The sequence below is a fragment of the Alosa pseudoharengus genome, unplaced genomic scaffold (assembly GCF_046254945.1).
Source record: "Alosa pseudoharengus isolate Yale_2024_CS ecotype anadromous, Long Island Sound unplaced genomic scaffold, YU_APseudo_1.1 YU_APseudo_1.1_scf_14, whole genome shotgun sequence".
In the NCBI taxonomy this organism is placed as follows: Eukaryota; Metazoa; Chordata; class Actinopteri; order Clupeiformes; family Clupeidae; genus Alosa; species Alosa pseudoharengus.
This window is the reverse complement of record NW_027468609.1, coordinates 26487023-26511905: the sequence shown is the minus strand read 5'-3', so window position 1 is coordinate 26511905 and position 24883 is coordinate 26487023. Positions and strand designations below refer to the sequence as shown.

The following is a 24883-nucleotide window of genomic DNA, read 5'->3' as shown; positions in this document are numbered from 1 at the left end:
AACCCTATAATGCATATGGCCTGTAAGAATGAGGAAAGCTTTCTGGAACAGTAGAGTTGATGATTTATTGAGGCGTTTTACAAACTTTTTGGTAAAGATACAATTCTTCCCAAACCATTCATAAGTACATATCCACAAAGTAGTGCATTGCTTTGTTGGGTAGTTGGTGCAATATAGTAGAACTACATTGGTACAGAATAAGGTCATTCGACTTGACAAAAATTTTTTTACGGAAGCACTAGCTTTCTGGAATATTATCTGGATCAAATGTCCACACACATACTGTATAATGCAATAGTATTTTGAAAGGCAGTGGAAGGCAACTCATGAAGATGGAAAACTGACATTTAAATGATATGAACCCATGCAAAAGTCATATGGTTTACAAGTACAACCTTTCTCACAGTCATGCCTATTCTGACAATATGGCCCACATAAATGAAATCATGTATCTCAAAGTACCTAAAATCTACAGAGGCAACCATCACATAGTTCATTATCACAGATCTAGTAGCTCTGCGTTTAATTTCTCTCACAAGAACTAGCAGTAGCATATTAGATGCTAATAATTTCGAAATGGGACACCCCCACCCATGTCTTGCACCAATGCACAAATGGTTTTTAAAGTGCCACATTTGAATTTTTGGGAAAGAGTTAGGCCTCTAACTATCTAAATGTTAGTAGTGATGATTGCCCTTGCCTGAATCATTCAGGCTGAATTACCCCCCACCCCCCCCCCCCCACCCCATTCCCACCCCTCCACCACCAACCCTCAGCAATACCACACCCTCACCTTGACTCCCCCCCCCCCCCACCTCCTCTGGGAGAAGGAAACTGTGGTCTGGCTGCTCCATCACATCTGGCTGAAGGTACTAGCAAACGCTGTCGCGATGACAATAGCGGTGATGGAGAGATACACAGACGCTCGCTGGAGAGGGAAAGGGGCTTTGACTGCCTCCGGGCGGTTCCGCTCACTCTCCCTTGAAGCGTGGGGGCCTCTTCTCCTTGAAGGCGGCCAGGCCCTCGAGACGGTCTTTCGTCGGAATAACCTTGGAAACAACAGAGCCCAGTCAACAAATCCCATTCTATCTTTAGTTTGGGTGCGTGTCCCCAGCATGCGCATGCATGCGTGTCCACCCTCCTCCAATCTCTCACTCGCTCGCTCACATACACAAAAAAATGACTGCAATCTGATGACTAAACCTTTACAGCGACAGCCTGACCTGCCTTGTTTTCCTCTACGTGTGGGCAATGTGTGTTACTGTGTGCACCAGGCTTAAACAGAACTGATTCTGCTAGAATTATCCCTGGTGTGTTCATAAGGCTTTCCAGGCTTACCTGGGCATAGCAAGCTTCTTCAATAGCTAGACCTGTCTTCAGGTCCACCTGCAAATGAAACGGATTATAGAATTAGACATTTCTCTCATTTGAAATGCCACGAACAATTCTTCCAGGAGGTTCAAATGCGCTGCTCATTCGTGGGTTCATATATTCAGATTAGCATCACTGTTCAGCAATAAACCCAGTAGGGCATCTTCACTGAAAATATTTAAATCAGGCTAGAGGGCCATCTTCAATTACACTTAATTAACTCATACAAATCGGCTTTCGGACACAGTCAAACACTAGATTAATTAACTGTGGACGGCAGAGTTCCTGAAGGTGCTATTGTGCTGGAGGAAATTAGTGGCTTGTGTAGCCAAAGGTTGCTTTTTGAAAAGCTGGAATGGGGCCACATAAACATCACATCAGGCGAAAGAAAAACAATGGAAGCAATCCAAACACGTAAACAGAAGAAGGCATTATTAACCTTCACATACGGTAGATTCCTATTTGGGTCAAATGTTTATTTTTTTTAAAATATTTTTTTGGGCTTTTTATGCCTTTAATTTGATAGGACAGTGGAGAATGACAGGAAGTGAGTGGGAGAGAGAGTCGGGGTGGGATCCGGAAAGGACCACAGGGCGGGAATCGAACCCGGGTCGCCGGCGTATGGTGCAGGTGCCCCAGCCAGTTGCGCCACAGCTGGGGCCTATTTGGGTCAAATGGTTTAATAGGGAAAAATGCCCTTAAAGCTAACAGCTTAAATTGAACAAAGCACCATTTTAAATTGAACATATGAACTGCATTTCGTTGTCTTTACTGCATTTCGTTGTCTCTGTACTTGTACTCTGCACAATGACAATAAAGTTGAAACTAATCTAATATAATCTAATAAACAAATTTATGCATCTCACAGATGAACATGCTTCCACTGGTTTTATGCGTTTTTGTATTCTTTTTTACAGCCTAACCTGCATTACAACAATAGAAATCAAGTGAAGCTAATTAAGCTAATTGAAGCTAATTAAGTTAAAAAGTCTGTTTTAGTCTATGACTACAAGACATCAACCCTGTCATCACCATCATGGCGTGTCCAGGAACACTGTGAATGCTCACTTAGTCACCTACTAAAAAAAAACAAAAAACTAAAAACACCACCAGACTTACAAACCTTCACCATGACAACAACTCTAAAAGACCTACTTTCATAGGTTACCTTGGCATTTTCCTGTGCCAGAAATATCTCGGTGGCATACATGGCACAGCGCACACACACACACACACACGCACACACACACAGAATGAAATACAATAATAAAAAACCACTTGTCTTTTATAACAGGTAATACAGAACGAGTCCAATTTTGACCATCTCAGCCACAAAATGGATGTACTAAAAAAAGAAGGCACACTAGCAAGATATCTGTGTACAAAGCATAGATGGGATAGTGATGGTGGTGGGTAAAGCGAAGGTGTGTATAAACAATCAAATACCTTACATTGATCATTCTTGTATTGCCAATATTGTTGCGTGTTTTTGCATAGCTTTATGTGCCTCCATACAGAAAAAGGTGCCTATGTGCCAGCCCAGCCTTAGTTACCAGACTCGACCCTCCTCTGTGCCTACGTGCCAGCCTAGCCTTAGTTACCAGACTCGACCCTCCTCTGTGCCTACGTGCCAGCCTAGCATTAGTTACCAGACTCGACCCTCCTCTGTGCCTACGTGCCAGCCTAGCATTAGTTACCAGACTCGACCCTCCTCTGAGTTTATCTAAATGGTTGTGCCACACAGCTCTGGGCCTGCTGCTTTTGACAGCACAGATCAGCATAGAACATCATGCCTTACAAGAAGCCATTAAATACTGAGACAGACATCACCTACTACATAATAGCCTTTTGTAGCTGGCCAGTTTAGAGTTCAGTCCTTCGTATGGCCACTAAATGAAGTCAATTCACCAAGAGTACAAAGTGCACAGTGCCACAGTGAATGAAGTTTCCTACCTCAATCCCCTGGTTGATTGCCAGCTTTGCCATCCTGATTGCAATAGGTCCCTAAAAACAAACAAAACTACTGACACCAATTCAGCAGAAATGTACAGCGGTTATTCACATATTAGTCATATTCACTGGAAAGTACAACATACATCTCAGATGTCCTGAGAAAGGACGTTGGCTAATAAGGTACCATAGGTGTTGTCTCAGCATATGGGAATACTTTGCATAGTACTATTTCTACATCATAACACTGTTATTCGTTTGCCTCAAGTTAGCCAAGAATGCTTGCGAACAAATGCAAGTGGTCTGAGGAGGTAGTTATCGATGCATATACTTTGACATTGGACTAAGGGTTACAGAGTTTGAATTAAAGGGACACCAGGCAACGTTTTCGTGTTAATTACTCATCTTCGTAAGTCGGTATATGGTTAAATGACTCATTACAGGGCGAATGAAGACTCTCTCGCCCGCCCCTACTGCCTGTAGGAAGAATATCCCGCTTGCAAGTTCAGTGTATCGTACCCGCCGACCGAAGCAGGATCAGTTTACATCCTGCATCCACAGCACAGAGGCAGGCTAACGAAACGCTAGCGATTGTTGCAAACGTTGTTTGACGTTGACTAACCTGTGGGTTGAATTCGCGGGCCAGGTCCAGGGCCCTGTGGTAGGCTGCGTCGCCACTTTTGTTCTGCTCCACGGAGTGGTTGACCAGCCCCAGCTTGCAGGCCTCCGTGCCGTCAACTACCCGCGCTGCGAAAATCAGCTCCTTGGCCAGGGCCACGCCGATGGCCCTCGGGAGTCTCTGGGTGCCCCCTGAGGAGAGGAGAGGAGAGGAGAGAGGAGTGGGAAAGGGTAAGGTTGGGGAAGGGGCCAGGTTTTGGGGAAAGGGAAGATGGGAAGTGATGGGGGGGGAGGGGGGGGCAGGGAGGAACAAGGTGAGGAGAGGGAGAGGATGACAGGGGTGAATGAGCTGATCTTCCATGTCCTGCATTTAACTGCCATAAGTGTTATGTGCCTCACATTTCTGTGGCCCATGGCCTTGGAATCTGTGGAGGTCAGTCAGTGCACTTTCCAAAGGATACTAAACCTATGAGTGTGTCAGCGAGTTTCACTCATGGCACAGCACAGTTTCATGACATCATGGAATAGTGTCTACAAAGGAATCGTTTGCTTCACTGGATTATGGGAGTTTATTTGGAAGATCAGGGTCAGCTATTATACGTCTGTACTTTCCCTACGGTCTTTCGGATGACAAATTCCAGTGTAGGAGAGTAAAAGTTTTTATCTCTGACTACCATCATGACCGGAGTGCTATTCTTCAGTACCATTCATTTTACTTCACATGGTTTAATCTGACAACATATGCTATTTGGAAGCATATGCTATCAGCGTTAGGGTGGCATCTGTGACTCTGATATGCGTGATAATTAACACATTTTCATGACTATCAGTTCCAGACACATAAACACTTGGTACAGTTGGCTTTGGATTGAGTTTGATTATTTCACTAAATGATAAGAAACCAGAAGACGGTATTGCAGGACCTTTGTTTAACAGTCCCTTTTGAACCCTATTCACCCTTCTCCTCCCACACACACACACACACACACACACACACACACACACACACACACACACACACACACACACACACAAGTATCTGGTGGTTAGTCCTCATTACTCATGGTCAGGGTGACGTGGCGATCTTGCCTTGCCGGCCTCCATATGGGCCTCTGCATACTCAGGCATGATGGGCAGGATGGGATGCCTGAGCTGGCCCACGTCAGATGCGGAGCAGAGGAAAAGCTCCATCATTCTGATTCAGAGCGGTATGTGAGTGTGTGTGTGTGTGTGGGGGGGGGGCACACACACACACACACACACAAACATGTTGAGCTCTTCCACAAGATTGCTTCAGCTAACCTCTTGAGATGGTCGAAGAGTAAGTCAATGCCGTAAGTAAGCCATTGAGTCATAAGTGTGGGTTACAGATGTTTGATGCTTGCTGGACTGAGCAATCTGCAATCAAAGTATTGTACAGTATGCTCTCATACTAGAGGTCTGCACTCCCGCGGTAGACCCGCGGGCCCCGACGCAAAAGAGTGCGGCGCGGTACAACTTTTGAAAGCTCTTTGCGGGAGAGAGAGGTGCGTTCATGGGTGCGGGACAAACTGATGATTCACTGCACTCCCGCAAATTAAATATGTGGGTAAAATTAAATATGGAAATGATTAAAGTAGCCTAGTGTTCATAACTATAGTTCAGCTGGATGTTCTGTTAGGCAGCATTAAAAAACGGGGTTTAAGCATAACTGACGGATAGCAGGCCTATAGCCTACTGTCGTTTACGTGGGGTCAATTTGTTCCTGCTGCTCATTGTCAAAACTTGAAATCGAAAGCATGACAGAGGAAGAGGGCACCAGACTAGGCCTACTTCAGTTGTTAGCCTACATTCAGAACCAAGAAACTGATATCTGGAGTCTTTCTCAGGTGTGTGTGCTCCTTTCGTGAGACCGAAAGAAAAACTGAATAGGCTATCCCTCCTGCATGCGGGCTTTGACGGACGGGAGCGGGACATCATGTTACAGATGCGGGCGGGAGCGGGACTAAAAATGACACATTAATGCGGGAGCGGGATAGAATATTGCAGGAGCGGGCGGGTGCGGGACTGAAAAATCAGTCCCGCGCAGACCTCTATCTCATACTGTACCAGTGGAAGGTCTCTTCCATTTAATTAAAGCTGGGAACAGACCTCCCAATTGTTAAACCCGATTTTGAAAGGATGGATCGTCCGTGACAGTCGTGGGAAGTCTGAGGGAGTCCAATGGTAGTCACGGCTGGAATCGTTACGTGTGTTTATGTGACTGATTGAATCTGGATCAACAATGGAAAGAATCGCAAAGGATTCAATCTAACATGTTTGATATTTTCTTGACTGGTCTGTGGGTGCCATGGTTGCAATTAGGAAATGAAAGAGCCAACAACTCAATCGTTAAGTCTGAGCTCATAACTAACTCCCAATCTTACCACACTCCATCTGGAGGTTCGGTCTACTCGCGTTCTTATCGTGTGTGACTGGAAAAAAAACAGGTCTGTTTCCAGCTTAAATTGTGTTTATTCATACAAAACCATTATATTAGAACAGAATAGAATGCCTCATTGCAATTAAATTGGAGATACTCTAGTAAGGTGTTACTCTAAAAAGGTGCCATGTGTAGGATTTTTTGTTGTTGAAAATATTCAAAAATGAATCAGAAATAGCAATATAATGTGAGAAAATAACTGTTTTGACATAATTGTCAAAGATATCCAGAAGCTCTGTGTTGCCCAAATATCCACTACAATTGGAATGCTAACCAGCTAGCCTTGCCTATGCTTGGGATTGTAGGCCTACTCTCTCATGTACCACAATGCATCCCAAGAGGTGCTGTACTGAACACATACAAATTAATAGAAAAGTGCCATGGCAGACATAATGGGGTATTAAAGACGATTCAACCCCTATAGAACCTCACACGTAGCCCTTGCACTGACATGGTCATAAAGTGCTTTACAGAGCACTCAAGGCATTAATCGCCAAAGCAAGCACACAGGCAACATTCAGTGGAACTTCTGATGGTCTAGATCCGGTGTCACCTAAGGCCTGCCTTCAGCAGAGAGGACTTCACCAGTTAACGCCCGAACTATGGGTTGACGTTGCACTATGATATCATGTCCACTGAGACTTTACTTGAGTGTGGTGCGTCATTAAAGCAGAACAGCTGAGAGTTATTGGTTTCATCTGAGCAAGCGCCCCGAGAGATCTCTGGGGGAAGCCCACAGCGCAGTGATAACCCACTGTCAATGAACTAGCCTTAAACGATCAATCCAACATGGGGACGTGACAAGCCTCATGTCTTGCTCGACACCTGTCGAAGAGACGTCTTCGTTTGCATGACGAGCTGTACACCTGTGGGACTTGAGAGCAAACAAGCTGCTGAGTCACGCGATTCCCGCTCCTGGTCTCATCAGAGAATGTGGATGACTTACGTCATCCACATTCTCATACGTAACAGGAAGGTGAGACAGGCTAATACACAAGTGGTCTGATGATCCATTAGTACAGTCATTTCAATTTAATTAGCCGCATGATGGTTTTTTATGCAAATAATAATAAAAAAGGTCAAAACCTCTCTTGATCGCACTCATGTATTCACCACAGTGTCCAACTACCAAATGAATAAAAATCAGATCGGAAAGAAGAATGAAGAAAAAAGAAATGCATTCCCATGTATAGCCAGCCGCCCTTGTGTGCAAAATCAATGTATAAACCTAGGTTAATAGATGGGAAACCACTGGTTGTGGGGTTTGTATAAACCTACAGAGAATGACTTTGTTCTATGAATGGCTAATTTGAGGAATTCACAAATCAACACTGTCATGAAGAGACTGCCACAATCACCAGGTACAGCAATTATTTACTGAAATTCTGCTACACCATCTTAATCAGCTGCACAGTACTGTCAGGTGTTCAAGAATAGGCTTGGATGAAGCATGACAGATAAAAAACATTGTGTGAATTGAGCCACTGTGCTGATATCACTACCTGACAGTGTGTCAACAAATACTGGGAAGTCAAATACTGGGGGGAAAACGTTTCTCGTGCACGCGCGGTTTCTCAATAGGCCATAGCGATTAAATGATGCGTTGTGACCAGACAACTTACCGTGCCCTCATTGGGGGCCAAGCAGCGAAGCTGCGAGGCAACCCATAGTGATTCTATGTGTTCTTATTATTATTACTAGTGCAGTGCCCATTCAAACATGCTATTCCTGTAGCCCAATTACATGCCTGCAGGTAGGCCTGCTTTAAAAATAGGATGATAGGGGAAAACATAATTCCAGGTAAGCATTCAATAATGAATAGGCCTACAGATAATATAATAATATAATAAATGTGAAGTGAGCAGAATTTAAGCATGGCTGCATGTGACATTTTTTACAAATCAAAATTACATAATCCTAACAGCTGTTTTGAGTCAAGGCTATATGCTTAGCCTATTGAATAACTTGATGATAGAGAAAACAAACCATTTTGTGGAATGATGCATCATATGGAATTTGCAACGGTGTGACTCAAAAACAGTCTCTGGTGGCCTATAAGTGACATCACACTCTGTCTGCCACTCGTTGCTTGTCGCTGGTTATGCTTTGCATGTGTGGCATTCTGAGACGTTCTTTAATTTGGGACCATTATCGCTCGTTTCAATTTAGGACCTTGCAGTTGGAATTGTCGTTTGTTTATTCAAAGTCTAAAGACAGTCCAAAGTAACCTGGGCTATTCATAAGTGACATCACACTGTCTGCCACTCGTTGCTTGTCGCTGGTTATGCTTTGCATGTGTGGCATTCTGGGACGTTCTTTGATTCGGGACCATTATCGCTCGTTTCAATTTAGGACCTTGCAGTTTGAATTGTCATGTGCTTATTCAAAGTGTAAGACAGTCCAAAGTAGCCTGGGCTATTCGAAGTGTCCGCTTATTGCACATCATTTTTTACGTCATTTTGAAGAGCCACTGCATATAGCCTACCTGTGTGTGTTGGCATGTTGGCGTGTTGTTGCAAAATCCGTGGTTATCTTGCACTCGCTTAAGTTTTTACCCGTGTAACCTACACTGATCCAATTCTGCCAAAGCCCTGCTTCTATCCTCACTGGTAGCTTTAGCTTACAGTCCTACAGTGCTGTGTGGGAGGGGGAGTGGCTAGCGGCGAAAGCCAATGCGTGCTTCTTTTACCGATATAGGCTATTTAACGATATCTTTTGCATTTCTTATCCAAACAACGTCAAATTCGGCAGTGCACTTACTCATGCCTGTAGCAAGACACCTGCCAAGTTTGTAATCAGTCTGACAAACGGTCAGCGAGATATGCGTGCCACAGACACACACACACACACACACAGACGCTTCTTGCTTTATAGATAGATAGATTATAACGAGTCAAGTGCTCTAGCGCCCCCAATGTGTCAGATTTTGCATTACATCTATGCGCTTAAAGTTTCAACCATACAAATTGAGGTATACTTGGAATCCTTGGATGAGGCCGAACTCAACGCACCCCATGACGTCAATTTCCGCTATGTTGGATCTTCCGCCATATTGGATTTAATCAAAAACACTTAAAAGGAATCAAAGGTCATAAAGTTTGTCAGATTTTGACGAAACTTGTCGCAGATGATCGTCAGACCATGACTCACAAACGCATTGCTTTTTGGAGCCATATTCAAAACCTGTCGCCTGTCACGACCAATCAAGTTTGGAAGGAAGGAAGTGAAGTAATATTTCAGTAAAGCTTTAATGTATCAAAACCAAACTCAGTACATGGGCTCAGGACTCAATACGAAGGAGGCTCAATAAATGTGATGACTTTTGACCTATAGGTGGCGATATAATTAGCAAAATTACATTTTGGCCTGTAACGGGTAATGTGTTTGACATTAAAACTTGCTATTGGTGTCTGTTAATGTTAATGTACTAGTGGTGTCTGTCGGAGGCCCTAAGGATGACAGATGTGATTTTGTGACATGAACATAATTGATCCGGCCGCCATATTGGATTTAATCAATATAACTAAAAAGTTTTCACAGGTCACAAAGTTCATCCGATTTTCATGAAACTTGGCACAGATGATCTTCAGACCATGACTCACAAATGCATTGCTTTTTGGAGCCATATTGATAACCCGTCGCCCGTGGTAACCAATCAAGTTTGGCGGCGAAGCCACAAAACAGGAAGTGAAGTGATATCTCAGCAAAGCTTTCGCGTATCAACACCAAACTCAGTACATGGTCTCAGGACCCAATTAGGAAGAAGCTCAATAAATTTGATGACCTTTGACCACTATGTGGCGCTATTATCACAGGAAGTGGGCTCATATTTCAGCAATGCTTTCATGTATTGAAACCAAACTTAGTATATGGACCTGGGACCTTATCCTGAGGACACAATAAATTTGGTGACCTTCAACCACTAGGGCGGCGCTAGAGTAACACAAGATTAGGTCATATCTCAGCAATGCTTTGACATATCAAAACCAAACTTGGTTATCAACACTTTCTCGTATCGACACCAAATTTGGTACAAGGACTCGGAACCACATCCTGAAGACGCTCAATATATTTAGTGACATTTGACCACTAGAGGCACTATAATTATCAACACTTTCTCGTATCGACACCAGACATGGTGTGTGGACTTGTGACTACAACCTGAGGACACACAATACATTTGGTGATGTTTGAGGCATGCGTATATGTGTGGGGGGCTATTGGGGTGTGTGGGAGAGGAGGTTTATCTGTGTATATGTGTGTGTTGCATTCCGTTTTGGAGCCATATTCAAAACCTGTCGCCCGTCACGACCAATCAAGTTTGGCGCACCTACTTGCGACATTTGACCACTAGGGGGGCGCTATAATCACAGGAAGTGGGCTCATATTTAAGCAATGCTTTCACGTATCGAAACCAAACTTAGTATATGGACTCAGGACCACATTCTAAGGAGACACAATAATTTTAGCAACCTTTGACCACTAGGGGTGCTATAATTTGCAACACTTTCTCGTATCAACACCAAACTTGGTATGTGGACTCGTGACTACAACCTGAAGACGCACAATCAATTTGGTGATGTTTGAGGTATGCGTATGTGTGGGGGGCTATTGGGGTGTGTGGGAAAGGAGGTTTATCCATGTATATGTGTGTGTGGGACGGGGGGGTTAATTGGGTGTGTGTATAATGTAACAACATTGGGTTGCCATGACAACTCCTGCTCATCTGCTTGGCCCCCACATTGCTGCTTGCAGCTATATTTATTATTATTTTTTTATTCATTAGACCAAAACTAGGAAGTACATGGAAAAACAGGATCTCTTCAGTAACTTCTGTCCACAATGACAATGGGTAATCTTTCTTCCATTCTCTGTGTTTGTGAGTTTTAGATAAATAAACAAAAGAGTTGTCTACACACAGATGAGTTATCTGTGAGGGGAAAGTCCTGCTTTATATTTCTCAATCATTTCAGCAGAAATTCTGCAGGACCAGATAAGGTTGACTAACGTGATGACCTCCACCAGGACCATAATCACTGATTCTAGTGATCTTGTTTGATTCTGAGGAAGATGCTATGCGTCAAAATGTTAATCATTTGCACCTATTAACCTATGTGAAACCGACAATTTACCACAGGCAAAACAAGAGACACTGTCTACCAGGAGTGTCTGCTGCCAGACAATACTGAAAAACATAACCATGAGGTTAGGATGAACAACCTGTGTGTGTGTGTGTGTGTGTGTGTGTGCATGGCTAGATATATGCGTCATTTTAATAAACACGGCAAGATTTCTATCTGAATTAGGGCTTTGTTTAGTCCTGAGGGGTTGTAAATGACAAAGAAAAAAAAGATACTTGAAGAGGAATAACTACTTGTGGAATCAACTATCTAACACAGATTGTTACCAGGGCAGTTCAAGTACAGAGTTATATTTAATGTGCAACAGCCAATCTGAATCTGTCGTATCCAAAGTAACACACACACACACACACACACACACACACACACACACACACACACACACACACACACACACACACACACACACACACACACACACACACACACACACACACACACACACACACACACACACACACACACACACACACACACACACACACACACACACACACACACACAGTTTGTACTTCATGCAAGGGTCTTGCTGTTTGTTTCCTTATAGCTGTTGAACAGAGTCCATTAGAACTAGTTAATACTATCAGTAGTTTGGTTAAAGATTACAAAAATGCATGAGGCATTCCGCACATTAATGTACCATGTTATTTACACCTGGGAATGGGCTTATTTTATAAGAAAAAAAATACAATACAAGTAATGATTACCTTCAGTGTAACAGTAATAGCGTAACCCTGTGCAAAGCTGTTGAAAGAAAATTCTTTAAAAATTTTAAAAAAAAGGTGTTCTCAATTATTTTAGTAGTCACTCCTTGGATGGGCTGTTTATCTTAATCACACTGTCATTCACATCTCTGACTGAGTACTGGTGCATAGTCAACCATCAGAACCATTAAAGCACAGCAAAGAGGAAACACAAACAAACAAAAGAGCAGAGTCAGATGATGGTAATGGCTGCAAAGTCACGTCAGTCAACATCAGCAAAAAACAAATTCAAAAGCCATGCATGGCATAGTGTAAATGTATCCACATACATTTGGTAAGGGGGGGGGGGGGGGGGGGGGTGCAGACATGAAGAAAAGGGAGACAAAAAGGAGGAACAGGCCCTTACTCCATTTCTGAGTTATGGTCATTAGTTCTTTCTGTTCCCCTTATGGTCAATGCATACCAAACATGAATGACAAAAGCTTTGTGTATGCCAATGACCAACTGCTAAAGCCAAAGACACTCTAGAGGTTTTTGGTTTGCAACTAAGCACAGACACAGGAGCGGATAAATTGACCAACGCAATATTTGACTTGCGACATCACTTTCACATGAAACACAATCAGCCCTAAATGTTTCAACGCAGTTGCAACACACAACGAATTACCCAAGTGCTTTGATGGAAAAAAGGTGTTTACAGATGGTGTAAGGCAGAAACAGTTGCAGAAAGGGGGCCGATGTAGCAACACTACACTCTTCTCTGATTGGCCTGTTAACAGCTTAAATCATCAACTCGCTCACTCTTGTCTTCAGAGTCCAGTAGCAAATGAATAATATAAACTCCAAATCTAGGGCACCGAGTCTCTGGCTGGCTATTAAGATTATTCAGGTTAATAGCAACAGCAGAATCAACACTCCTTCTGCTTTTCATTCGCTCCCTTCACATGACACACTACGCCATCACGGACATCTGACTGCTTTATGAGGGCAACAAGTCATGAGGCTGCACTGTCGTAAGTCTGTTACTGAACTTCAGTGTCCACCATAAAAAAAAAAGAAAAGATGTCCCCGCAGACGCCTGTGGCCTGTGTGCTGACGTTCTTGTGTAATACTGGGTAACATGTTTTCTTATGAGAATCTTACAAGATTTTGCAAGACATTCTAAGAAATTGTTGCATCAGATTTTACTTTTTTTTTTTGCTGAGAAGAAGAAAAAGATGGCATGATGACAGAGACAGACAGACACAGATAGAAAGTGAGAGAGGGAAAGAGAAGGGAGAGAGAGAGAGCGAGACATAGAGATAGAAAGAGAGAATGGGTGCATAATTCAGCCAGTTGTTAAAGTGGGACAAAAAAAGGCTGAATACTCTCTGTTGTACCCACTCTGAATTCCCTAGAAGTCCCACCACCCAACCCCACCCCACCCCACCCAACCCCACACTGAAGTGCTGTGGCCTGGGATCATATTTACAAAACCACTGAGGCAAGCGTGACGTTCAAGGCAGCAGCAGCGGAGCACACGCCCCGTGTGTGTGTGTGTGAGGCTGCACAAACATGTCCGAGCAGAGGGACAGCTCAGAGAAAGTGGAGCGCCGGGGAAAAAACAGAATGCAGAATCGCACAGTCTCGACTCCTCAGGGCAAACAGGCGTCAATCTGACAAAGGAATTGATATGATGTGGGTGAGGGAGAACCCAGCCCAATCTGCCAGCGATTTGATTTCGCCCTGCAGCTCATGCTGGAAACCTCCACATTTTTCTATCCTACTTCCGCTACAAATCTTTGGGGACCAATCAATATTAGATTGCCAATAAAAGATTGAGCTTGGTCTGGTAATAGCCATGCTATGTAAACACCTCAGGTGTACAAACGTATTCTAGGGCAAAAAGCCCCTATGTTTCACACAGACAACACACACACACACACACACAGACAACACACACACAGACAACCCACACACACACAGACAGACATAGACAGACACACACACACACACACACAAGCATGTTACACACACCCACCTAATGAGCAGAGGTACAGATGGACACCTTTTGTTTGCACGCCTGTGTGAAACAGCGCAGGCAGAACCCTGCCCATGTCCTGCTTGAATGCTACCATGCTGGATCAGGTTTCTGCATCACACCTCCCAGGCTATGAGCATGAGTGACGTGTCTCACTCACACCCACAACTCACACCCACACCCACACACACAGTGTTCACGTGGAGCTCAAATAGGCCTTGGAGCAGCGAGAGACACCGATTCCTAAGGGGGACATGTCCATTTACTCTCATTTGCAGCGCGGCTGTATAAATAGGAGTACAGTACAACCACACTGCAGCCGAGCCGGTTACCTTGGCAAACTAGGCCACACAGGCATCCGCTGCACATGGCCTAGAAGGTTGCGTCCCTCTTGCGACATGTAGCCTATAGTCCAGAGCTTAGCAGCGTGGCACCTAGCTCCTCCAAAGTCCACCATTACACTACTGTTCAGTGCACAGATATGTATGATGGAGAAGGAAATAACTCAGGCCACAACCGCTACAAGAGTTAGACTGGTCTGATAAAGAGGCTTTTGAAGTGTACTGGGACTCTGGGAATTGTTGAGGAGGTTTTTAACCACAAAAATAGTAGTAATACAAAAAACAAATCAAACATCTTAAAGATGTGTAGTTCTCAGAAAAGGTCAAAGGGTCCTGTTCTTCAAACCCATCCACTAAACTAACAAACTAAATGTCAGCCTTCACTGTACTCTTCAGGACTGATCTGGTCAACCAGCCAATGGTTGAGATGTAGAACTCAACGTCCACAGCTTGATGTCCAGCTCCATAACGCGGCACATGTTTCACCCGGCACATTTGCCCTCCGGGGAAGCGCAGGACATAAATAGCCTTAATGCATTAAGACGCCGAGGAAAACTGAGATCGGCTTGTTGTTTGTGCGGCAGAGTTTGGCCCACTTTTCCGCCGGGTGCACGAGTAAGTGAGCGAACGAGTGAGGGAGAGAGAGAGAACGAATGAGTGAGCGAGCGAGCGAGCGAGGCGGTCTGCTGCCGTTTACAGCTCTAATTTCCAGTGCTCATCACCAGGCAACGAGGCCGGCCTGTGCCAAGAGGCCGTATCCAAGGGCAGTTTTGTTTGACCTGCACAAGTTTGCAACGGGTCTTCTTGCCTTTCATTCTCTATCGATGTCATTTGCTCACCCCATTTTTCCAGATTTTTTCACAAAATGACTAATCTTATCCTCACTTCTACAGACATAGAGATTTTTGACAGTTTTTCAAAGTAATGTTAATTAATTGATAAATATAATGCAAAATAAGCGATTGCATAAATACACCCCCCCCCCCACACCCCACCCTATCCCTTAAAGTGACTGACTTAAATCAACAGCAGTCCAGACAATTAGTGATAGGAGTCTCAAAATTAGTTAAGTGGAGATCGCCTGAGTGCAGTGAATATTTATAGTAATATAACAGAACTGGAAGATCCAGTCACTGGTCAATCGGTATTCCTGGCTACAATTCCACCAAGAAGACAAAAGAACACTCTAAACAACTTAGAGATTGAATTTTAATGTTATTGAAAAGCATAAGTAAGGTTATGGATACAACAAAATGTTCAGGTCACTGAACATCCCCTGGAGTTCAGTGAAATCCATTATAAGGAATGCAAGGAATATGGCAAATGTGTAAATCTGCCTAGAGCAGGCAGTCACCACAAACTGAATAAAGATATAGTTAAAATGTGGAATTAAAGTAAAAAATATGGAAATCCTGGAGGACAATCTGATTCGGTCTGCAAGAGAACTACTACTTGGAATATTCACTTTATAGCAAGACAATCAGCCAAAGCATACAGCGAAAAAAGGAAGACAACAAGGTGAATGTTCTGGAGTGGCCAAGTCAAAGCCCAGACCTCAATCCTTTAGAAAATCTGTGGCTGGACTTGAAAAGGCTGTTCACACCTGATCCCCTTCCAACCAAACAGAGCTTGAGCAGTTTTGGAAAGAAAAGGCCGAATTGAGACCTATTCATGCTTTAACTGCAGCCAAAGGCGCCTTTACTACATGTTAACTTGAAGGGGGTGAATATGTATGCAATTGCATATTTTGCATTATATATTTTTAATTAATTAACATTACTTTGTAAAAATATCTGCTCTCTGCTCTTGTAGAAATCTGCTTTCACTTTGACATTAAAGAGAGCATTATTGTAAAAAAAGACTAAATGAAATTTATTCCATTTATAAAAGCAGTAAAAAATATCCAAGGGGGGTGAATACTTGTTATAGGCACAGTATATCTTGGCCTAGTACATCAATAAAGCAACATCTCCACATCTCTCACACCCACAAAAACATCTAAAGCCCAGTAATGGTTCAAAAACAAATGCATTAAGAAAAGCATATGAGAGCGAGACATTCGGTAGCTAATGAAGTATCTGGGCCGGCCAGAGAGCATGATGAGAAGGGAGCTCTAACTGGGTTAGTGGTTCTGCACTGGAGTGACTTGATCAGCCGCAGAAAATATTGAAAATAATGACTTTTTGTTTTTTGAGTAAGGACCATTTTTTCCATTTGTTTTGTGGTCAGTTCAGTGTATGTGTAGACAGTTCTTGCAGTGCAGTGACATTTTCCATGACAGACTAAAGAAGACCAAGCCCAACACAGACAGGGCCGGCTGCGTCAAAGCAAATTAATACACAATCTTGTTCCACCATATCTTCAAAGGATATCGAGGAAACTCTGAAACACTGCAAGATAGAATCACCTTGACAACCGCAAGCTCAAATGAGGTGAAAACTGTCCATGTCCAAGAAGATCAAAGAGCATGTTTGTGATGACTGTTTGTGATAACTTCTATATGGCTATGCAACACAGTTCACCCTATTCACAAGTTCATTATTTTATCAAAACTGTTACAAAATTGTATCTGGGCTATATTCAGGAGTTCAACATAACTACACTTGCCAATAAGCCTGCATAGGGGATGGGCTGATTTCATGATGCTTACCACATACCTGCATGGAAGAAAGTGATGAGCATCTAAACTGTTCACCCAAAGGCAACTTTTTTATCTCTTTGCTAAAGATGTAGCTGAGTGCCAAAAGGTAGCTGTTGCTGCAAGCAATTCTGACACCTCCCTTTTTCCAGTGAAATCTGTTTTGATAATGTGGTGCTGCAACGTGACACCTCTCTCTAAGAGAAACGCTCTTTGTTAATGTGGCTTGAGTTTTGAATCTAGAATGGAATGCGATTCATATCAATTCCACAGTTGAGGACAAAACTCAATTTTGAAGCCAAGGAATTCATATACTATTTGTGGCTTGTAATGCTAAAAAATGTACTTTATTGGACTACCCCCAGTGATGTCAATGTATGTAGTATGCTCTCCACTGCAGTGTTATCCTTCATAACAGGTTTTATTTAGTCATTGTATTAATACATACATTTCATGGGTCAGGTTTTTAGTTATCAAACTGTATGTTCTACAAAACTGCTGGGTAGCAGCACAGATGTCAGAGAAAATACCCATTATTTCAAGTACATAATGACAAGCGCTTGACAAGCCAGCCCCGCAAGAAATACTGACTCAGGCATAATATTTTAAATACTCAGCAAGGGTTTTTAAATGGAGTTGTCTTGTCCTCTAACAACCCATGGTTAAACTTGCACTTTTGATCTAGATTTGCAAAGAATTATCCAGCTTTGTTCAATCATTATGTAAGGCAGTGGTTCTTAACTGGTCTGGCTTTGGGACCCACAATTTCCCATGTTCATGAAGTCACGACCCATATATATTTTATAGCGTTCAAGACAACAGATTTGGTGAGCTACATGCTAAGAAAGGCGAAGTGCCTGTAGGCCTATTTGGCCTAAGGGAGAGCAATTCTTGGACAATCTCAATAACTTTTCCTCAGATCAAGTGGCTCACCTACCGAGTCGGTTCAATTAAATGGGCTCTGACAGAAAACATAAGGGCAATCACTAATGTTACTTTCTGGTGTTGGGCTAGTGTTGCTATTAAAAGGACAGCAGATGCAACTGCAGTGCACCTCTGGTTTATTTTTGCTGAAGGTAGCAACAAACACAGAAGTCTGGCTCTTGTTTGTGTACAATGACACATACTAAAATGTGGGCTTAACAGTCAAGGCATCAAATTGTCAACAAACCACAATTAGATTCAGTAAAATCCGAAAGATTAATCCGAATTGAGTAAAGAATCTGGTTCAGAAATGTTAAAACATCAGCACCCAAAGTGACACCAGTGACTGAAACATTACAGTCACTCAAAAAGTATGCACAAAAATGCCCCCCTTCTACAAGTGATGGGATTTTAAATATAGAAATCACTGAAATGGAGACGGCAGTGACGAGTCCGTGAGGACATCGATAAAATGTCAAGATCTAAATTCCTACAGCACTGACATCAGTCCAATTAACACAATTGATGTGGCTTTCCCCAAATAGAACTTTCCAGAAAATATACAGATATTTTGAAACAATGCACAGGCCATATCAATATACATTCTTTCAATTAAAAAAAGTGTAACGTTTCAGATTAAGTGATGTGCTTTCATCACAACATTTCTCAGTCTGACTTCATGAATCAGCCATGTAATTTATTCTCTAATCTGTCTCACAGCGCTAAACTGCCAAGAAGCTGATAACAAGCAACCACTCATGAGACAAGACCAGGCAACATTTCGGAATAAAGACCTCTAAGAATAACCACGACATTTGAGAAACTGAGGAAATGGAGAAAAACAGGGGGAAAAAATAATCCTTCTCTATTCAACCCCTGGCAATTGAATGTGCCATTGTGGTGTTCCTGATTCCCGGGCTCTGTGTGACAACTGTATTTTTAGCATGAGGTAACCGAAGCGGTAATCTCCTTTTATTAAAACATTCCTTGGATGGGCTTCAGTCTTGGTGGGGCCGCAGACAGAGACTGACCTTTGACCTCCCCTGACAGATCCCCACAGCTCAAACCCCAGCAAAGAACAACTGAATAGAAGTAATGAGATGCACATAGAGAGGTACTTCAAAGAGACCATATTTTACTAGCCATACAGGACCCAGAGAGAGTTCTTGTACATTACTAAGATCACTGATTTTGGGTATGAATAAAGTAATTTTGAACGCGTTTAGGATATAATGTATTTGAACACTGGACACGACACAAAATTGCCACTAGACTAAATGTTTCTAGACAATGTGTGGAACTATACTGAGTCAATTTCTCCTTTTGTCAAGTCATACAAAAGCAATTACAGATATTCTGCATCATCTAGTTATGTCAACTCATTATAGCTTGAACTGTTATAATAGCTTCAACACTAAAAAATGATTTCTTTCTCTAACTGCCCTCTTTGCCTACACGCCACAGAGTAACTTTTGATATGAGTACAACTATTCTGGTTTATTTCATTAAAATAATTAAAATGGTCTACTGTACATGATGAGGAGCCGTTAATTATCTTTATTTAATACTTATCTTTACTTGACCTGAAGTAGAGGTGTTGACAAAAGCACAGAATCAGATCAGATGTAGTTGCTGGTAAAAAAATCATTCTTTTGGGAATGAAAGGTTGAAAATGTACTTTCTCAATAGTCAAGTGAGGCAAGTAGGAATAACATCTGGTCACATCCAGTGGCCTCAAATATAGTCCACTTCAATACCTTTATTTGCAACATGGCACAGTCACAGAACAATGCTTAGAGACACTATGACTATGACCAATTTAACACTCAATGTGCATAAGTAATTCACTTTAAAGGACAATTATGAAAAATTAATTATGTTAATTCTGTCCACAGTCCTCTTCCTTATTCGAAGCAAAACTCAGCAAAACTCATGGATCCTTTGTATCCGTGCAGATCCAATGCAATATATCTGAGGTATTTCAACTTTCAGAGCAATTCAATTCATCTCAAGTAAGGTAACAATTCTGCTTGTTATTTTCAGTGGGGTCAAGGGCAAGGTAAGAATGTCAAGTTTATTCTTTGTAAAACTTTGAAAATGACAGCCAATATAATACATCTCTGTTTGAAATGTCAAATAAGATGAGCATGAAAATACTCAGCAGACTTTCAGTCTTTTTGAGCAACATTTCAATTGATTCCACAAAGATGAATAAATCTTTCAAGTGTGCTGATGAAAATCGGAACCCTGTCTATTGGAACCTTCATGTTTGTGGCGATTTCTGAAGTGTTATTTTGTTTTCTTCAAAAATAGTCACAGGAAGCTCTTTTCTTTCTGAAGCTATGTGACACTCTGAATCGTGGATGCTGTTGTGTCTTACCTGCACCAGGAATGATGGCTAACTTTGCTTCAACCAAACCCATTTTTGCAGAGTTAGCTGTGGAAACAAAACAAATGTAGACAAACACTCAACGTCTGATGAAATTGAAAAGCAGACAAGGACATTTTTTTTCATTTCAGTAGCTCAAAAATCAATATACTTTATTATACACCTACAGCAATGACAGGTACTTAAAATAGACTTCCATTTTGCCCTCGGCAATGATTTGCATGCTAAAAAATGTGTGAAAGCATATGGGATATCATTCCCGCTGATGCTGCTGTGTGTGTGTGTGTGTGTGTGTGTGTGTGTGCGTGAAAATAAAGAGATCAGGAACAGATTTAGGGCTCCAAAAAGGGAGGAGAGTGTGCTAAAAGATGAACAGAGACATCTGTTCCCTGATGATTAAATATGGACTGCTAATTAATTCTTTGACAGTGCTCTTTTCAATGAGCTTTAACACACACAAGTTTTTGAAACTACTCCACACACACCCTTTGTAACACTCAGTGGGACCAAAAGATTGAGAGGAATTATACCCATAATAAATGTACATGTTACATATGTAACACAGGACAAAACATCTTTATATACATTCAACATATGCCGCAAAGTGCCAGTAGCCACATTTACATGGCAGTTTGTGATTCCAATTAAACTATTCTGATTGGAATAGAACGTACCCCATGTAAACAGATGGCACAAATGTTTCAATCAGGTGCTCTCAAGCGCTTTGGAATCTTTGATCGGAATAGCCGCTGTTGCCTACTTGTCCTTGAGAAGATACAGCAGGCAATCCGATTGACCGTATACATGGCTGTTCAATCAGATTAGGAACGGAATACGCCACCTCTTTCATTCTGATTAAAATTCTGATCGGATCAGGCATTTGTATTCTGATCAAGGTGTTTATGAAAATTTCTGTTCAGATTAAGCCATTATTCCGTTTATAATCGGACTAAAAGTGTCCGTGTAAACATGGCTTCAGAACATTTGAATGCAGCATGAAAAGTGGGGATAAGGAGCCAACTCACAAGCTACTCTGATATCACAGGCCAATGCCATTTCAAGGCCTCCACCCAAAGCGGCTCCATCGATGGCTGCAATCGTGGGCATCGGGAGATTACCTGTGGTGGACAAAACACTGGAATGAATGAATGATCAAATTTAAAAACTTCTCTCACACACTCATTCACTCACTCTCTCTCACTCAAAAGCTTCTGTCTTTTCAAATTGGCTCACTGTATGGAGCCAAGGGAATTCTGTCATATGATAATTTGTCCCAAGTATGTGTGTCTCAGTCCCTTAAATGTGATAATTTAATTATGTTTAACAGGCACTGGGAAACTGTGGTTGCAGTGCAGACAGTCTTTAATGAGTCATCACATTCTAAAACACTTTGTTTAATTCATCACACTTTGTTCAAATGGATTAAACAGACTTCTCCATCACATACAAAACATTTGATCACAATAGTTTTCTATGACTTTCCTATGAGTTTCCTTTCCCCTAATCTACTGGCCTGGTTTCACCAGTGAAAAAAAAACTGAGCTGATATACAGGCGGGCTACCCACACCGCATAAAAATCGTAGAATTCAAAATCTAAGTGAGATAAATAAGATTAAATCAAGTGAATATGTACTTATTTTTCTAATATCTGCTTATTACAAAAACTCCCCAACGTGCAGCGTGAGTCCATTAATTCCGTATAACTGGACACACCTCGATTCCATTGTTGCGAAGCCTGCAACCGTTGTCCTACTATGGTTGTTATAGTTACCATTCATAGGCATTGATATGGAACGGTGTACTGTTATTCAGAATTAATAGCCACCCCACCAGCCAATCAGAAAAGAGTATTTCTTCTCTCCGGGTGATAAGCTTATTTATCTCACTTAGATTTTGAATTCTTGGATTTTTTTGCAGTGCATCTATGCTCTAGAATCAACAAAACAATAGTGACAATGATAGAGACAGAACTTCAGCTCCAGCTCCTTGGCAACATCCTGGATGCGAGGAAATAATAATAAAAAAATGTTACAGAGCACAACTCACCAAGTTCAGTGATTAAGCCCCGAGCTTTCGTAACAAACGGTCCCACTTCGCTCTGGTGCATTTTTGCTCTCTCTTTGAGGTCCGCCCCTGTTAAAGCATATAATAAATATATAGATGGGAAAAAAACATTGGTATAGAGACAGTTGCAGTATGTCTCCACACTATATTCACTGTTACTGAACTTACTGTGCTTAAAAAAACTGTAGTAGTCCCAGGTCGCACAACATCACATTGGAAGAGTTTACCTACTTTTGCAATATAGGCCACTTCTCTGAACTGATTTTGATGTGCAACTTTATTCATTATTGTATACTTTAGACAGACTTTTAATTCATCCTCAATTCTATTCATTCCTAAAGGAAAACTCTGACTATTTTTTCACATAGATCTCTGTTTCTCGAGGTCACCGAGATCTAAATGTATCTATTGTCAGGCTACATCGCTTGAGACAGCTGTAATACACATCCTAATATACTTTGACCTCTGCCAGCTAGGTGACATGCTATGATTGCATAGCATGCAATCTTTGTTCTTTGCATTGCAATATTCAATTGAGAGACTACAGTGCACTACTTCATAACATTACCTAGTGTACTCTAATCTTCAACATCACCTTACCTGCACAGAATATTCCAGGCACCATACTGCATATGACCACTGTGCGTACTTTGTTGTTCTTCTTCACAGATTCTACTGCTTCAGACATCTGGAAGACAACATGACAGAGCACTGAGAGACTTCAAGTCACTTGGAACCTTATTCTGAACTTTTTTTGCCCTGTTAGAAGACTTGTGTAGTAGGTTCGGCCCAGCGCTCAAGGATCTCTTGGCGACTCACACACTCACACACACACACACACACACACACACACACACACACACACACACACACACACACACACACACACACACACACACACACATTTTCCACTGCTACTCACCAGATTCACAAGATTTTTGCTGATGGCGTTTTTCGCTTTTGGTCGATTGAGGCCGAAGACTACAATTCCTAAACGAGAAGCATTAGTTACGATTTGTCACTGTGCTATGGAAATGATTCTGATGAAATATCAGCTTACAATTAAGCATTCATAACAAGCAACTGTATTATGGAGAACCATAAACTGCTTAGTATTATGTTACATAAGCAAGTGAGGGGGTGTTTTTCACATTCAAAATGCAGTCCTCTTATGATTAAAGTGTTAGATTCTGCAGTATGGAAAATATGATTATAAAACTGAATAGAGCATCTACAAACAGCATGGAGGTTTCTCTCTAGTTTCAGGTGATCACGTGTGTTGAAGGTTACTAAGCAACAGAAACTGCCGGGAGGAGCTTGCGAGTTCAGTTGTTTGTTAGAGCAAGAACTTGGCTGATTTAAGGGGGACAGCAGTCTATGTTTTGGTGAATTTAATAACAAAATGTCAGCCAATGCAATGTGTTACGTCTTAACTTGAAAGCTTCAGAATCACTTCATAGTGCCGACAGAATTCATTCTCACATATCTGATAGGCCAAAATGTTATCCTCTTCAGCCCTACACAAATTTACTTTATACATTGTAACATTAACCGTTTGCATTCATGTTCCACTGACGGTGCATTTCATACCATTTCAAGATGTTTTCAACTAGTGTGTTTGTGATTGGGACTACGTTAGGAAACCATAGGATTAAGCTATGCAGAGTTTCTGCTGTTCATTCTCTAATTGTAAGATACATAACAGCAAGAAAAAAGTGATGTTGAATTCTAAAATCTACCTGAATCATCACCGTCCAAATATCTAACGATTAGGTCGTCTCCCGACTTCGAGTCTGAGCTGTATTGACGGACTCCTCCATGCGCTGCAGAACGGACATAATGTATTTTGTTACCGAATGCATGATTAATAGCGTCCTGCAATCTGCAAACTCCGTCAAGACTGTTCGTTTGGGACCGAAAAGCCTGAGACAGGACTCTGCAACCAGCAAGGACCGCCATGCCGCTTTGCTGCAGTGTTTCTTTGACTTTCAACTTTGAACTAGTGACGTAATTTGAGAACACGTGACCAACTATTCCTGTCGCAGAATGGAGTTCCCTCAATGCGAAACATTTTGGATAGGACACTGAAAAAAGACAATGTAGACATTGAAATAACCTAGCTTGTTCCTTGTCTGGTTACTTATCATTTTATTTGCAGGTTATATAGCCTATTTTACCACAATATCAACTTGAAGGAGTTATTTACAACGAACTTGAAGGGTGAATAGCTTGTCAACTGATGTTTGAAGATAGTTTGGCCA

At 41.9% G+C, this 24883-nt stretch overlaps 1 protein-coding gene across 1 annotated transcript; it reads right to left on the bottom strand.

Annotated features, from left to right (window-relative positions):
* Nucleotides 1–810: 810 nt before the first annotated feature.
* auh (AU RNA binding protein/enoyl-CoA hydratase) lies at nt 811–24596 on the bottom strand. The gene is made up of 10 exons (XM_076284385.1): nt 24362–24596; nt 23545–23612; nt 23223–23310; nt 22605–22691; nt 21583–21675; nt 20549–20605; nt 3944–4131; nt 3325–3375; nt 1339–1386; nt 811–1049 (listed from the first exon to the last, which is right to left on the bottom strand). The coding sequence occupies exons 1-10, from the start codon at nt 24579–24581 to the stop codon at nt 972–974; spliced, it is 978 nt and encodes a 325-aa protein (XP_076140500.1). The 5' UTR covers nt 24582–24596; the 3' UTR covers nt 811–971.
* Between the last annotated feature and the right edge of the window lie 287 nt (nt 24597–24883).